The sequence below is a fragment of the Podarcis gaigeae genome, assembly GCF_964106915.1.
Source record: "Podarcis gaigeae genome assembly, chromosome: 1".
Taxonomy (NCBI): domain Eukaryota; kingdom Metazoa; phylum Chordata; class Lepidosauria; order Squamata; family Lacertidae; genus Podarcis; species Podarcis gaigeae.
The window spans coordinates 110,544,907-110,560,650 of NC_139678.1; the positions used below are offsets into that span (position 1 = coordinate 110,544,907).

The 15,744-nt window shown below is 44.1% G+C and overlaps 1 protein-coding gene across 3 annotated transcripts in view; it reads left to right on the forward strand.

Annotated features, from left to right (window-relative positions):
• Positions 1-15,744, forward strand: part of NOSTRIN (nitric oxide synthase trafficking) — a 34,724-nt gene that overhangs the window by 12,679 nt on the left and 6,301 nt on the right. For all 3 annotated transcript variants that reach the window (XM_083710257.1, XM_083710258.1, XM_083710259.1), the window contains exons 3-12: positions 610-693; positions 1,344-1,406; positions 1,615-1,696; positions 2,867-2,929; positions 4,212-4,310; positions 5,281-5,406; positions 7,922-8,020; positions 9,317-9,442; positions 12,814-12,922; positions 15,227-15,315. In XM_083710257.1, coding sequence (XP_083566383.1) covers positions 610-693; positions 1,344-1,406; positions 1,615-1,696; positions 2,867-2,929; positions 4,212-4,310; positions 5,281-5,406; positions 7,922-8,020; positions 9,317-9,442; positions 12,814-12,922; positions 15,227-15,315 — 940 coding nt within the window. The remainder of the gene's footprint in view (positions 1-609; positions 694-1,343; positions 1,407-1,614; positions 1,697-2,866; positions 2,930-4,211; positions 4,311-5,280; positions 5,407-7,921; positions 8,021-9,316; positions 9,443-12,813; positions 12,923-15,226; positions 15,316-15,744) is intronic.

Sequence of the window (15,744 nt, forward strand, 5' to 3'; positions counted from 1 at the left end):
TGTATGTGTGAGTGAGCCATTGCAGATTAGGCAGTGCACAAATACATTGTTCAATTCACCTCAAAAGACAATGCACTTGAGTGATGTCAGTTTGAACATTTAATTGCATCTATTAAATGATGTGTAAGAAGTCGATTTAAGTACAGTACATGTATGAACCAGTGCAGAAAACAGATCCATTTGTGCACACATTTCACCTTAATGTGCCATTTCTGCACCAGAGAATTGGAAAGCTTGTCATTTGAGCTCATTGTTTTTAATTTGGTGTCAGGCCTTGTCCTCTGGTTTCTCTGCTATCTTTGCCCTGCCACACCCCTCATTTGAAGAGCATTGATTGATAAATCAAATTCTAATAAAAGCCAGCAAGAGTGGCTGAGTATTGCTAAACAATTTTCTTGGGTAAATTACATGAATGTTGAAGGCAAACAGGACATAACTGATTCATGATGGTGCATTAGCAGAGCACTTAGGAGTGGTTATGGCACTGCTGAGTGACGTGAATTGTGGGTCAGCATGGAAGAGTAGGAATATACTTCCAAAATGACAGATCATTGCTGTCGAGATACAAGGAGCTGCTTGCATCATGACCTCTGGTTTCCTTGTTGGCAGGGCTGATTTGGAGATCACATATGGCAAAGGGCTGGATAAATTGGCCCACAAGCTCACCAAAGCGTTGGGCAAAATGAAGGTCAGGTAAGCGACATCATTTCCCACCCAGCCCCCAGTTGCTCCAATGGGGTTTTCTTTTTCCTCTGTCATGGAAAGTCGTAGTCTAGAGCCCTGGACGTACATGAGGCTCCCATTGCTTCCTATGGCAGATGGAGCTCCAGAAGTGCACCTGGTCCTTTGCCCTTCTGTGCCCAACAATGGAAACTCCTTGCTCAACAAAAGGTCTGCCTTCTGAGCTAGGCATATGTATTGAGGGGATGCTGCCACACAGATGCTGCTGCCACATTCTCAACAATAGAATGGGGTGTTGGGGGGGAGGTCAGTGGAATCCCCAACATCTAATAGAACGGGGCAGCTGTTCCCAGGTTTGTCTTTTCTCTAAAATGACTGGCACAAGTTTAAAGTCATCTTCTGTGTTTTTAAGGTGACAGTGGCTTGCCGAACAGCTGCAATTCTTCTTGCAAAACAACCGTTGTGGATTGAGTTTGATCGCCAGTTAGTTGCACAAAATGGCATCCTATGTAAATCTCCATGCAGAACTGTTAAAATGTATTGTGTCTGAGACCAGATTTTTAGCAGACATGTTGAAGTAAGAATAAATGTGTATACTATATTTCCTTTTTCCTCCCCCCCCCCCCGCCTTTTGTTTGTTTGTTTGTTTGGTCTCCATTCAGTTATATTTGCAGTGCCTGGCAATGTGTTTCTGAAGGGATGAAATCTGCCTCCGATTTGCACAAGTAAGTACAGTCTGGTCCATTATTCAAAGTCCACTGAGAGCTGGGAGGGTTTTAAAACCTGTACAATCAACATGGCAGTTTTTATTGCCTACTCTGGGATTGCATGGAGAATATTTACTGCATTTCCCTCGGCGGTTGTCTAGCAAATAATTTTTCGGAAGGCAAATGTTAATGCAGCAGCTGTATATGTTTTATGTTCTGTGCCCAGGAAACTTGGCAAAGCCATTCAGATGGAAGCTATAAGTCCAACAAATCACGTCCTGGAGGAGCATGAGAAGAGGAAAAAAGCAGTGAGTTCAAATAACCTTGCTTTTCTGATGATCTGGTGCAATGTCTGTGCAGGTGATGATGCATAATGCACAAAGTTCTGTTTCTAAGTAAGGCTGCAGTTCTGCATTGTTAAAGTCAATGGCTTCTGATTGCTGGTTGCTTCAGCAGGAGCAGGATCACAACCTAAGTCTATGAGGATTTGGTTTTGCAAAGGGCCTCTTACAAATCTGGTGTGATGCTAATATTATTGTCCACTTGCCATAAATATATATATATTTCCTTTAAAATCTTTAGATTCCGACTTTCCTTAAAAGGCACCAATCTGACTAGATTTTCTTAGGCTGTACATTGATAATGGAAGAAAGCCATATAGTCTCACCCCTCATTTACCCAATCCATCACTGTGCTCTGCAGGAGAGGGCGCCTTGCAGATACCATCTTCATATTAGATCCATTCCAGACCTTTGGATTTCCCTCCTGTTACATATTAGGCGGGAACTATCTCTGTTGAAAGACCTTCCTCTTTCAACAAGTTAAGATCTGTACTGTACATGTGTCTGTACTAGAACCATTTTTATATATGGAATTGTCTTTCAAGTGTTTGCATTTATTTTTATATAGGTACCGTATTTTTCACCCTATAGGGCGCACTGGCCCATAGGACGCACCTCGTTTTTTGGGGGGGAAATGAATAAAAAAAATTATTCCCCCCCCCCCAGCCCCCAGAACAGGCTGCTATCCGCAAGCCTGGAGAGCCCGCGGGAACTCCCGCCGGGCTCGCAAGCCTTGCAGATAGCTTCCTGAAGCCTGGAGAGCGAGAGGGGTCGGTGCGCACCGACCCCTCTCGCTCTCCAGGCTTCAGCGAAAGCTTGCATTCGCCCCATAGGACACACACACATTTCGCCTTCATTTTTGGAGGGGAAAAAGTGCGTCCTATAGGGTGAAAAATACGGTAACTGCTTTTAATTGTTTTTTGCATTTCGATGTCTCATGGTTGGGTTTTTTTTATATATAATTGTACATTTTATGGTTGTCGCCTCCCTGGGGAAGTTATGGTTAAATCAAATAAATAAATAAATAAATAAATAAATAAATAAATAAATAAATAAGCAAGCAAGCAAGCAAGCAAGCAAGCAAGCAAGCAAGCAATGATATGCTTCCCAAATGTCGTTGTGTTTCTCGTCCATAAGCTAGATAATACAGTTGCGAAGGCAGCGGACCTGGTGACCGGCAACTGGCGCCAACAAATAAAGGCAAGTTTCCATTTTTCGTCGTTGCAAAGGTACCATGTCAAGATCAACCCACAGGAAACTCTTCCGCGTCCCGTTGAATTCAGCTACACGAAGGGGGCTAAGAAGTGCTTGATTAGATTATGTCCCATGGTTTGAAATAAAAGGCATTGGTTAGCTATGCTAGAATGCTGATAGTTTGAAGACCCATCTATGGAGAGGAAAGGCAGCCCCATGTGGTATCATCTGTATGAGCATTAAACAGCAAAGGATATGATCTATAGGCTAAATGGAGCATAGGAAGCTTCCTTACACTAGCCACTGGTCCATCTAACTCTATATTGTCTACACTGACTGGCAGTGGCTCTCCAGAGCTTCACAAATGAATCTTTAGTTGTCTTACCATGATTGAAGATGGGTCCTTTTGCATGAAAAAAAAAGTCTTCTTCTACTTGGCTATAGAACTTTCTCCTTCCCCTCACTCCCAATGGAACAACAAAGCTGTGTACCATTTTTGTGGTGCAAGGCACCTTCCTGTGCTTCTATCAACTACAAAGGTATCCAGCACCCCAAATTTTGCTTGCAGGCATTTGAAACTGTATAGATCTGTGGTGCCCATCTTTGCTGTTCCAGACCAGATCAACAAAGTTAAAAATGATTGTGTGTGTGTGTACATATTTGCGAGTAGTTTCTGGTCGCATCCCCTCTGAATTTAAAGCACATGGCTTCCCTCAAAGAATCCTGAGAACTTCAATTTGAGGGGGTGCCTGGAATTGTAGTTCTGTGAGGAGGGAACTACAATTCCCAGGATTCTTTGGGAGGAAGCCATGCGCTTTAAATGCATGGCGTGACCTCTGTGACACAGGTGAAGAAGATACAGACTTCCCAGGAATTCCAGCCCAGGTTGCTGTTGGTGAGCCTGTGCAGATCAGTTTGCTGCCACTGAATCTCGGTGGAGGTCTTTAGATCTACACCATTTGTGGAGCTTATGAACACAAGGATTAATTTATGTGCTCAAGAGCAGCATAATGAGAAGCCATCACTTGTCCTCTGCCTGATATCTCCTTTGCACCATATGCCGTACTCGCCATTCCAAGACAATGACATCTTACCCACTGTCAGAGTCGCGCCCTAACCCCTTCCGTCAGTGAAAGACGAGTCTGGGCAGAGAACAATAATCACGACATCAAGTAATAAATTGTCTATGAGAGATCCCTACTCAGTTTGATCCCCAGCTCAGCTTGAAAAATATGGAGTTTCCTTCAACCCCTCACATCCCAATTGATTTCTGTGTGTTTGGTGGCAGGCCAAGAAGAAATTAAAGGAGCTAACCAAGAACCATGAAGCACTCTTCCGTGAAACAGAGAGCTCCCAAGCATTGGCTTCACCAAAGACCAAAAGGAAGGTAAATCTTCAGACAAGCGCTTGCCTCTTGGTTTCCACACAGCCAGATTACCTGCCTACAACCATGTGGGTTGTGTGTAAGAGAATGGGTGTCCCCAGGAAAATTCCCAGTGTCCCCTGGGCCAAGAGCATTAGGTCACATGATGCAGTGCAATCTCCTCCACAGTAGAAGCTAAAGTAGATGACAAATCATGAAGACAGTGTGGTGGCATGGTTAGAGGGCTGGACTAGGTCCAGAGAGACCCAGATTCCATACACTTCAACATTTCTCTGATGAAAATTGGGGCATCCAATTTTTTTAAATAATAATATAATACCCCACCCATCTGACAGGGTAGCCCTGACCACTCTGGATGGCTTCCAACATACGTATATAAAAACATACTGAAACATTAATTATAAGAATATAAGTTTACCACTTATCCTCACTATCCTCCCTCCTTTCTTCTTCCCCAATCCAATCCACGCTTGATGGTGAAGCTCCATACATGACCTTGGGTCAGTTACTATCTCTCTCCCCAGCTTATCTCATAGGGTTTTTATGAGGATAAAATGGTGGACAAGAGCCATGTGTGAGGTTATTGAATTGAACGTTGGGCTATAAAAGTAGTAACGATAATAACAGCCTACTTTTCTGAAGCATTGGTCCTGCCAGGCTGCTAGATAAAATGACAAGAGTCAATCTATGTCATTTGAGGGGAGTCAATCTATGTCTTTGAGGGGAGAAGGTGACTTTCAGCATTGTGAAGCAAAGACTCATGATTTGCTACACACAAAACACAGTTTTCTGCATGTTGTCATGCACATAGCACGCTGTTAAGCTGTTGGCCTTACCTCTCCTGACCTCACAGGTGCATAAATAGAAGATAATTTGCCCCTTCCAACACAGCTATGAGAACAATGCCTCTGGTGAGAGAAGTCAATCATCTTTCTCTTTTTTAAAACAACTTGCATTTATATTTTCATTTCAGTTGCTCAGAAACCTGGAAAAATCTGCGACAAAACTGGCAAAGGACGATGAAGATTACTATGACAAGAATCTAGCCGCCTGTAAAACTAGGTTGAAATGGGAAAGCACTTTAGAAAATTGCCACCAGGCAAGTCGTTTGAGGTTCTTTTCTTGTGCTGTTGTACATTTTCATTCTGACACTTCCCCTTGAATATAAACAAGCCTCATTTCTGCACTGCCATCCATTTTTTATTTTGATTTGCAATTCAGTGAGAACAGTGAGGTACCTCCTGATTTACAGCTGTGTGTTCGAGAAGGGGAAGGGGGGGAAATCAAGGTCCTGGGAGCAGAGGTCTACTCTTGGAAGTTATAAACATTAAAGGGAGGAGCTGCAGATCAAAATGCAGCTCAAGATTTGAGCACATGTTCTGCAAGCAGGACGGTTCCAGGTTGAGTTCCCCAACTCTAAAACTAGAAAGGCCTCAGGCTGGAGCCATTTAGAATAGACAACCCCAGGTGAATCAGACCAGAACTCAGAGGTATGTCCAAGGCTCCATCTCTGGCATATCTCCAGAGAAGGCTGTATAAAACCCTGGAGCACTGCTGACTTGGCATATCCTCAGAATGACACAGCTTGATATGTTTGCGCATGCATTTGTCACCCCATGCTAGCATAGCAAATCGTCCCGGGGAATAAGAAAGTCAGTCCTGCAACATCCACTGAAATTGCTTGATGATGATGATGATGATTTTGTTATTTATGTCCTGCCTATCTGGCTGGGTTTCCCCGGCTTCTCTGGGGCTGCTTCTACAGTGGTACCTCGGGTTACATACGCTTCAGGTTACAGACTCTGCTAACCCAGAAATAGTACCTCGGGTTAAGAACTTTGCTTCAGGATGAGAACAGAAATCATGCTCCGGTGGCGCGGCAGCAGCAGGAGGCCCCATTAGCTAAAGTGGTGCTTCAGGTTAAGAACAGTTTCAGGTTAAGAACAGACCTCTGGAACGAATTAAGTACTTAACCCGAGGTACCACTGTATTTTCTAGTTTCTTAAGGGAAGATATCCCTTTGGCACCAGCACACCAAGCAATTTAATCTAGCCTTGAAATTGCTTGATTCTCAGCCATCTCAAAAGGGTGGAGGCTCACACAGAGCCCCAGTTTGCACCTAACCGTAAGCGAAGCTTTATGAAGAAGCAAATGTTTGGGCTCCTGGAGAGGAGATCTCAGCCTCTTTGCTGGTGATCCCTGGTCATTTCTGCTGCTGCATTGAGCTCAGCTATACTTTGGCCTAGTGTGTTGCCTGGGGGTGGAAAACAGCACTCACTGCCATGACTATGACACGGCGTGGGAGGAGAGAGGCTCAGAAGCGTCACTGAATGTGACCCATGGGGTCAGTGTGGACGTTTACCCCCCCCCCATGGCAAAATCTGTAGACCCAACAAAGCTGCAACATCTGGTTTGTCATAGACAACGTTATAATCTGACTTGAAACGTAATGAAATGTAATTCATCAAAGAGGCTTTTTAAAGAAACACCCTCCCACCCCCAAAAAAGCATCAACAGATTGGCCATAAATTTCATACTCAATCATTTTTTTTCTAGAAGCAGAAATTTAATTAAATGCTGTTAAGCATCACCACCTCCACAGAGTTACTGTATTTTTAATCACATGCTGAGTTCTGCTCCAAGCCTTTTAGCATTCTTCAGCTAAAGGAACACCTACATAAAAGAGACGAAGGGTGCAATGCAGCCAAAGTAAAACACTTTTAAAACTGGTTGATTTCAGTGGAGGGAGAATCATGCGCTTCACATGTGTACCTATGGCTGTTTGGGTACACCCTTTCCACTCACGGGGGTCCTAAGTACCTGTGCGATGTAATGAGTAGGTTGATAGTAGGGATGTGGGTGGCGCTGTGGTCTAAACCACTGAGCCTCTTGGGCTTGCCGATCAGAAGGTCGGTGGTTCGAATCCCTGCAATGGGGTGGGCTCCTATTGCTCTTTCCCAGTTCCTGCCAACCTAGCAGTTTGAAAGCACGCCAGTGCAAGTAGATAAATAGGTATCACTGCAGAGAGAAGGTAAATGGTGTTTCCGTGCACTCTGGCTTCCGTCACAGTGTTCCGTTGCGTCAGAAGCAGTTTAGTCATGCTGGCTATGTGACCTGGAAAGCTGTCTGTGGACAAATGCCGGCTCCCTCGACCTGAAAGCGAGATGAGTGCCGCAACCCCATATTTGCTTTTGACTGGACTTAACCATCCAAGGGTCCTTTACCTTTACCTAGGTTGATAGTACAGTGGTACCTTGGGTTACATACGCTTCAGGTTACAGACTCCTCTAACCCAGAAATAGTACCTCGGGTTAAGAACTTTGCTTCAGGATGAGAACAGAAATTGCGCTCCAAATAATAGTTGTAGCATGACTAGAAACTATGGAAGGAAATTGTAGGGCAGGTTTTGGGAGACATATTAGGAACACTTCCTATTGGTAATGCTGTTCAGCAGTGGAGCAGATTGTCTTAGGATGTGGTGGGTTCTCATTTGCAGGAGCTATTTTTGCATAGTCTGGATTGGGGACGGGGTTCCTCTGGTGGCTCTGTGTGCAGCAAATCCTTGCAGATTGCCCATTTTGTGTGGTAATGGCTTCCTCCCTTCCTTTAAACAGAGCATCCTAGAACTCGAAAAGGAGCGACTGCATCTTCTGTGCAATACATTAAATTGTTACAGCCAGCATCTTTCCAGTTTGGCACAGAACCTAATTGCGGTATGTAATATTAGGATTTTTCACCTCCAGTGGTTAGAAAGTTCCTTTTTAAAAAGGAACTGTTTCCAGTTCAAGAACGTTGTTTTTCAAAATGAACTGGTTCAGTTCCAGTTCATCCAAATGAACCTTTTAGTTCATAAAAAGTTTGTCCTTGGCATACATTTTTTCAGCATTCAGAATGTTACCAGCCAGTATGCTGAACCAAAGTCCAAAAGCAAATCGGAGGCCACACGCAAGTAATAAGATGTCTGACAGACAGAATGTAAGCAGGTTAAACTTTCCCCATAATTGTATTTCCATAATAGAAGACTTACTCTGTTTTATTTCTGCCACCTACACAGCTGTTAGAGGCGCAAAGCACCACTGTTGCTAAGGAATCCGAAAGAAGGAATGTGAGGCATTTCTCGCTTCTAACCTGAATAGCTTGCAGCAAGAAGTACAGGTCCAGGAACAGGTGCAGGAAATGCCTCAGATTCCTTCTGATTCCTTAGCAACAGTGGCTGACTTAGTGTCTTTAGCAATAGCCTAATAAGCCTTAGACCGTTCCTGCCACATTTAGCTTTGCAACTTTCTTTAGAAATGTTTGGTTGATTTTTTTTAATAAAAATGAAAGTGAAGAGTCCGGGCCTCCTGCTGGTGGATGGCGAGGGCAAAAGTAATGAACATGAAGATGAACTATAAATCATTCAAAGCTCTACCCCCAAACTGAACTTTATTCACCTTTAGAACACCTGACATTTACAAGTACTACTTTCAGGTGTAGTTTTTGAACTAGTTAGTTGTCAGGGAACTGCCATCGGAGAGTCAGGTGGTGGAAGGGCTCAAGGAGGCTAAGGGACCCTCAGATGCTGAGGAAGGAACCAGCAGGGGGAGAGGGAGAGTTCCTGCAGAAACTCAGGCGGAGGGATGGCTCCAAGATGCTTCCAGTGAGAACAGCGGGGAGGGCTCAGGACCTCCGCTGGGGATGCCCACTCCGCGCAGGAAACTGTCACGCAGAGAATCCAGACGTAGAGTTTCCGTTAAGGAACTCTTATGTTGGCGTAAATTCCGGAAGCGTCCACGGACGGATTCTGCCAGCAATTGAGGGAGTCATGCTTTGAGGGCTCCCGTAAAGGCAGAGCTTTGAGACTTATGCAAAGCTCTGAGGGATTCAGCTTTTACGCACAAGCAGCTCATTATCCCATCACATTAGTGAACTTTGTTCAATGGGACTAGTTCATTCCAAGCGCTGTTCACTTCCATCTAAATATTATTAGAGCTTCTTTTCATATTGAATCTTGTTTGTCCTTATTCTAGTGCCACACAAGGCTTCATAATGCGGTCAGTGAAGTTGATGCACACAAGGACACACAGATGTTAGGAGAAGAAATGTCCGTGCCTGCTACAGAGACCAAGCTGGAGCTGTTATTAACAGACTATTATGTAAGTGCACTACAGAGATGCTTATCATCATGACGGGCAATGTTTGTATGGCAATGGGAACTGCCTGCTAGGGCTGGGCAATTTAACGATATATTGTCCAAACCCAGTGTGAAGTCCATATTGTGATATTGGTTTCATAGTTTTTGACCTGGCAATATATAGCGAATAAGGATGTTTGTGTTTGCATGTGTGCTATGCAAAAATCACAATGTAGGAAAAAGCATGGAACGAACCAATGCTTCTTTTGATTCCTGCAGCCCGTTAGCTCTGCTGGCTCAGCTCTCCCCCACCTCCTTCAGGGAGCAACAAATCACAAGAGCATTGGCCAGTGAAAACCACATTGCAGTAAAAACTGAAGCCAGCCTATGCCTCTACGTAGCTCCATCCTTATTTCAGACATCGTAACATATCAGTATATCGCAATATTTAGCCAATGCTATATCATGATGTTGAAAGCAAAATATCACCCAGTACTACTGACTGCTGTAGGAACCTCTGGAGGAAGTGTAATGGCATGCCTCTTGGTGCATTCTGTGTAAACTATAAAACTGAGAGCCAGCTACCCAGTGGTACGCAGGTTTTGCTCTGATTTCACCAGTGTCTAACTGCGGCACTTTACTTTCCCTGTCAGGGTGAATGACAGGTACCAATTTGGCAAAAAAGTAAATGGGGGAAACAATTAATATGGGAACTGAATAGATTTCTTGCCATCCGTGATCCCATTTCTCAAGATTGCTCCTATCTGCATACCTCCAGCCTCTTCTGTTCCTTAGGACTGCTCTTATCATGTGTGCTGGCCCGTTCAAGTGTATGATTAGCACACCAGTACTTTGGTGGCCCAGATGGGCATGCTGGCCCTGTAGTCCAGTGGTAGAGCATCCTGTATTGCACAGGTTCAATTTCTGGCATCTCCAGCTAGGGATGAGAATGTCCCCTGTCTGCAAACCTGGATATCCTCAGCCAATCATTTGTGGGCAAAACTGAGCTAGATCGTCCTATGGTCTGACCTAGTACAGTGGTACCTCGGGTTACATACGCTTCGGGTTGCATACGCTTCAGGTTACAGACTCTGCTAACCCAGAAATAATATCTCGGGTTAAGAACTTTGCTTCAGAATGGAACAGAAATCAGGCTCCAGTGGCGCGACAGCAGCAGGAGGCCCCATTAGCTAAAGTGGTGCTTCAGGTTAAGAACAGTTTCAGGTTAAGAACGGACCTGCGGAACGAATTAAGTACTTAACCCGAGGTACCACTGTACAGGGCAGCTTCTCAAGGTCCTATGCTGGCATGCTAACATTATATATGAATAAACCATGGTACGTGCATTTTACCGTGACTGAGCACACATGGAATATTCAGGCTTTACCCATGGCCCACATCTTGTAAAAATCAGGAGTGTGCTGCAAGAGTGGGACAAAACATTGAGAAGCGGTTTGGGTATTAATAAACAGATACTATGAAAATATTGATCTACAGGTTGCAAATAGGTTTGTGAGTACCTGAACACTGTTTTGTTCTCTCTTGCAATAAATGCCATTGCAACCATGTTCAGCTCATAATGCAAGTTCTAAATTAACACCCCAATTGTGGAGCATCTGAAGCAGCCAAGCCACATTCAAGGGCTTGTAATAATTTGGCGTCACTACTGTTTTTGCTTCACAAAGGACTGATCACAAATCAACGGGTGCTGCCAGTGCTTTATCCACACAGAGGAAGCAGTTGACATAAATCAGAAACTAAGTTCCACAGAGCCAAAAGCCACAGCGCGTGCCTTCTTGACTATTATACTTTCTCTGTGACTGTCTATATGGAGGAATCCAACATCATGCAATTACTAAGCTATAATACAATAGCAACAGAGAGCTGCTTTTTCAGCACTGTCGCTTTGCACGCCACTTAATCACAAGGTTTTATTGGCACAGCAATTATGCTTATGCATTGCAAAAGCACAATATGATAAGCAGAACTGGAGTATCCAAATAATGGATCTGGATAAGCTTATTGTCTGTAACTATTATTATTCAACTGAGCTGGGAACATATTTCAATTTTTTATGTGTCAAAGACTTTGCGGGGGAAACTGTAGGGCTGTGTTCACATGTACACACACACACACACACACACACACACACACACACACTGGGCAAGCATCAGAATTCCAAGATAATTACCCTGTTCATTAGTTTTGGGGGCCAGACAGAATCAGAGGTGTGTTAAACCTTTCACTGATTTTTAACGAACCTTCTTTCAAATCATCTTTCTGATAACACCCATGTTTGTGCATAATTTCATAGAATGTCTGCTTCCTCTGATGTACCACCCTTGCTTTGTTGCACCATAAAACTAACATTTCAAGATAAAGGGAAAGGAAGTTCTGCAAAAGGAACATTTGTATGCTACCTCACATAGTTCTGTTACTAGAAATGGCGATTTGCCGAGCGACTTATAATATCGCTGCATGCGTGCAGTCAAATTATTTCATATTGAGAATAATAATTTAGCACAATCCAATATTGACTAAATAACACTATTTGATTTATTCTAACTGCATTGCTTGGGGCCTGGAGACTTGAGTAGGGATCAGGAATTGAAAGCCCCAGGGCAAATCTGTAATATTCTAAGTAGGACCAGCTTGCCCCAGTTGCCAGTGTGGAGGGCAAAAAGATTGAGTGCAGGACAGTTGATGCCTGTGGGCAACAGAACATCCCAATGTCTACTTTAGAAAGATGTTGGGCCTGGTCTGCTACCTTTTACCACCTCTGCTAAGTGGCCCTCTCAGAAAACTAGAGTCTTGGACAGAATATACAGGTTAGTTTAGTGCTTGCTAATCTCTACTGTCCTCACCTGTGATTGCCAGAATACCATGAGACCCATAAATTCTGGCTGATAGTACATTCACCTTCCTTTTCTAAGAAAATGCTCTCGGGGTCTAAGTGCTTTGATGGATCACTGCCTTGCCTTAGAATCAGAGAATTGTAGAGTTGGAAGGGACCACAAGGGACCATGTATTCCAGCTCCCTGCAGTAGGGATTCTTTTGCCCAACTTGTGGCTCAAGCCCACAACCCTGAAATTAAGAGTTGTATGCTCTACCAACTGAGCTATTGCCGTCAGTGTTGCTTTTTTTTCATCTGAGACTAAATACTGAAACATTTTGTGGTGCATGAAGCCACGGTGAAGTCAACCATGTTGTCACTTGGACTTGATTTGTGCAGACCGTGTCAGTGTCAACACTCAATGTGTGCTTGAGTTTAGAGTCAAGCAGGCTTCATTGTACTTCTGCACTTCTAATAAACACCCTCCTGCTTGGATGCATTTTTTCTTTTCCATCTGAACTGCATGTCTAAAAACGTGGGTTTATTTTCCTGCAAAAAGGAGGAAGATGCTACGAGCCTCATCGAAAAAGAGAGGAGACAGGCTTCCGTCAAAGCCAAAGTACTACGTGTTCAAAAGGACTTGGAGAAGGCGTTACAAGACAAAGCAGGTGCCTTGAAATGCCGCCTGTATGCCTTGATATATTGAGTATTACCATTCAATCCCTGACATTGCTTCTAGAGAAAACTGGCCTAGACAAGAGTCCATAGATTGATAGACTAAAACCAATTCCCCTGGAATTGAAGACAAATGTGTAAGGAAGCTATGTGCATTGTTAGCCCTTCAACACACAGCTTATTTACCTATAAAGGTAAAGGTACCCCTGCCCGTAGGAGCCAGTCTTGACAGACTCTGGGGTTGTGTGCTCATCTTACTCTAGAGGCCGGGGGCCAGCGCTGTCTGGAGACACTTCCGGGTCACGTGGCTAGCGTGACGAAGCTGCTCTGGCGAGCCAGCACCAGCGCAGCACACGGAAACACCGTTTACCTTCCCGCTATAAAGCGGTCCCTATTTATCTACTGGCACCCGGGGGTGCTTTTGAACTGCTAGGTTGGCAGGCGCTAGGACTGAGCAACGGGAGCTCACCCCGCTGCAGGGATTTGAACCGCCGACCATGCGATCGGCAAGTCCTAGGCGCTGAGGTTTAACCCACAGTGCCACCCGCGTCCCTGTTATTTACCTATACTTATTTATAAAACTTCTTACCTGCCCTTCAGCATAGGATTCCAGGGTGGAGTTACAATAACAGATTATACAGTTATAAAAACAGATAAAACCATTACAATTATAATGCACACAAAAGCGTTCCAAATGGAACAGTGCAGTGTACAAAACAGTATGAGATGGTTCCACAAAACAGCTTAATTTTCAAAGAGCAGGGGAAAGAGATCTCTTTAGCCCAATGTGAGAGCTGTACAATGAAGATGCTAGATGCATCTCTGTGGGGCGGTACAGTACCTTGGTGGACAAACACTTTAGCTCCTGAATGTGGGAATGTTTAGGGATGCGGGGGAGGATATATTGTCTAAGATATCCTATCCCAACTTGTCTTTACAAGTTCAACAAAATCAGCAGAGTTAACATTCCCCTTTTTTAAACACACGCACAGCAGATAGCTTGCTCAGACTCGTTAAGAGTCTCTGTAAATATTTCCTGGTATTTTTCCTGTTTAATCCCTCCTAAAATAAGATGCTATGCAGTCTTCTGTAAAGTATAAAACACTTACAAGTAAATCATCTGTTCACACAAAGGTACCCAGAAGGCAGACTTTTAAAAGGTTATAACATAGTTTAAATGTGGTGACTATCTCCTTATGAGAGAAAGCCCCCCTTTTCTTCTCTTGGCCTGGAGCCAAGGGTGCATCTTAGTAGTGCTGATGACATTGATAGAAACAAGATGATCGCCAGCCTGTGATTCTTTTCTACTTCAGGAGAGGCCACGCCCATCTCGTTACACATAGGAAGTTTCAGTCCTGGAAAGCAGGACGTTCTGGCTGAAGGACTGAGACAACCTTCATCTCTACTCTAGCAATGTTGCGTTTGACTGCATTCTTACATTCCACACTGAATGCCGCAAACCTGGGAGTGTTCTGGTTTGTGAATGTTCTTTTGGAAGCTGAACGTCCGGCAGGGCTTCTGCGGCTTCCAATTGGCTGCAGGAAGGTCCTGCAGCCAATCAGAAGCCTTGCCTTGGGAGTCTAACGTTTTGGAAGTCAAATGGACTTCCAGAACGGATTCCGTTTGGCTTCCAAGGTACGACTGTATATAATTTTGGAGCTGCCACAGAAAAAGCCTTCTCAGGCTGCCATTCCTCATACTTCTGATGTGTTTTAACAAAAAGGGCCAGTAGGGATGGAGATGGTATTTTGTATATTTGGGGCCTAAGCCATTTAGGGTTTAACAACTGGCAACCTGTTGCATCTTCCGTGGTGGATAGCGAGCAAACGAAAGCAAACAATAAATGCACAAGTCACCCTTCGCTAACAGAGGAATTGCCCACTTAATAGTCCAGGTTGGCTAGCCTCTTCCTTCTTGCCATTTTGAAAGTTAATAAAGGCAGTATTTAATTTAGGTTAATTTGTTCTCCTTGAACAGTTGATCATCTTGGGTCCTCCAGATGACTGCGTCTTTTATTACCTTGTCTGCTTTATCACAATATGATTGTACACCACTTTGTGGCCTATTGAGCCAAAAAGCAGCTCTTAATTTTTTAATATAAATAAATATGTCCTGGGAGTTTTCTAATGGCACTATAACACTTTGCAGTTGATTTCCAGAAACATTTTATGAAGCATTTGTTTCCCAGAGACATATGCATGAAAGATTAGCAAATGTTCTCTGTGTGGGGAAAAACACTATAGTACAGATTGTTTAATCTTTTATAAATGGTTATTCCTTCAATATTCTTTTTAAAGGTCTGGAACGAATGCTTAATGCTTATACAGAATCTCCACAGTTCTCAGATGCAAAGAATCAGAATGATATCACTGAGCAGCTTGAGGAGGTAACATTTTTTGACCGTAATCTGTAAATTAGTTTTATAAAATCTTTTAAAGCCTGGGCTTACTTTGTTCATTTCAAATCCAGCTTTCCTGGCTCCCTATCCGGGCTACCTGCCTGTACCTTTGAACTTGGCGCACGCGCCCAGCCTGTGACTTTCCTCTTGACCGTTTCCCCGCTCTCCGATGTGGGCGTGGTCAATCCTGACTCATCTCCTCTCGCTGGTAGTGAGAACACTGGTCCCGATGCCTGGGACTCCTCCCCCCCACTGCGCTCTGGTGGGGAAGCTGGTCCTGATTTCCAACTGCTGCTCAGGGAGTCCCCGCTGGCCCCTTCCTTCTGGGGTTTCCCCCTTGGCACCCCCCTTGCCCTGGCCATCGGCGCTCCTTTCTGTGAATCTTCTGATTCGCTGGAGACTCGTGGAATCTCTCTG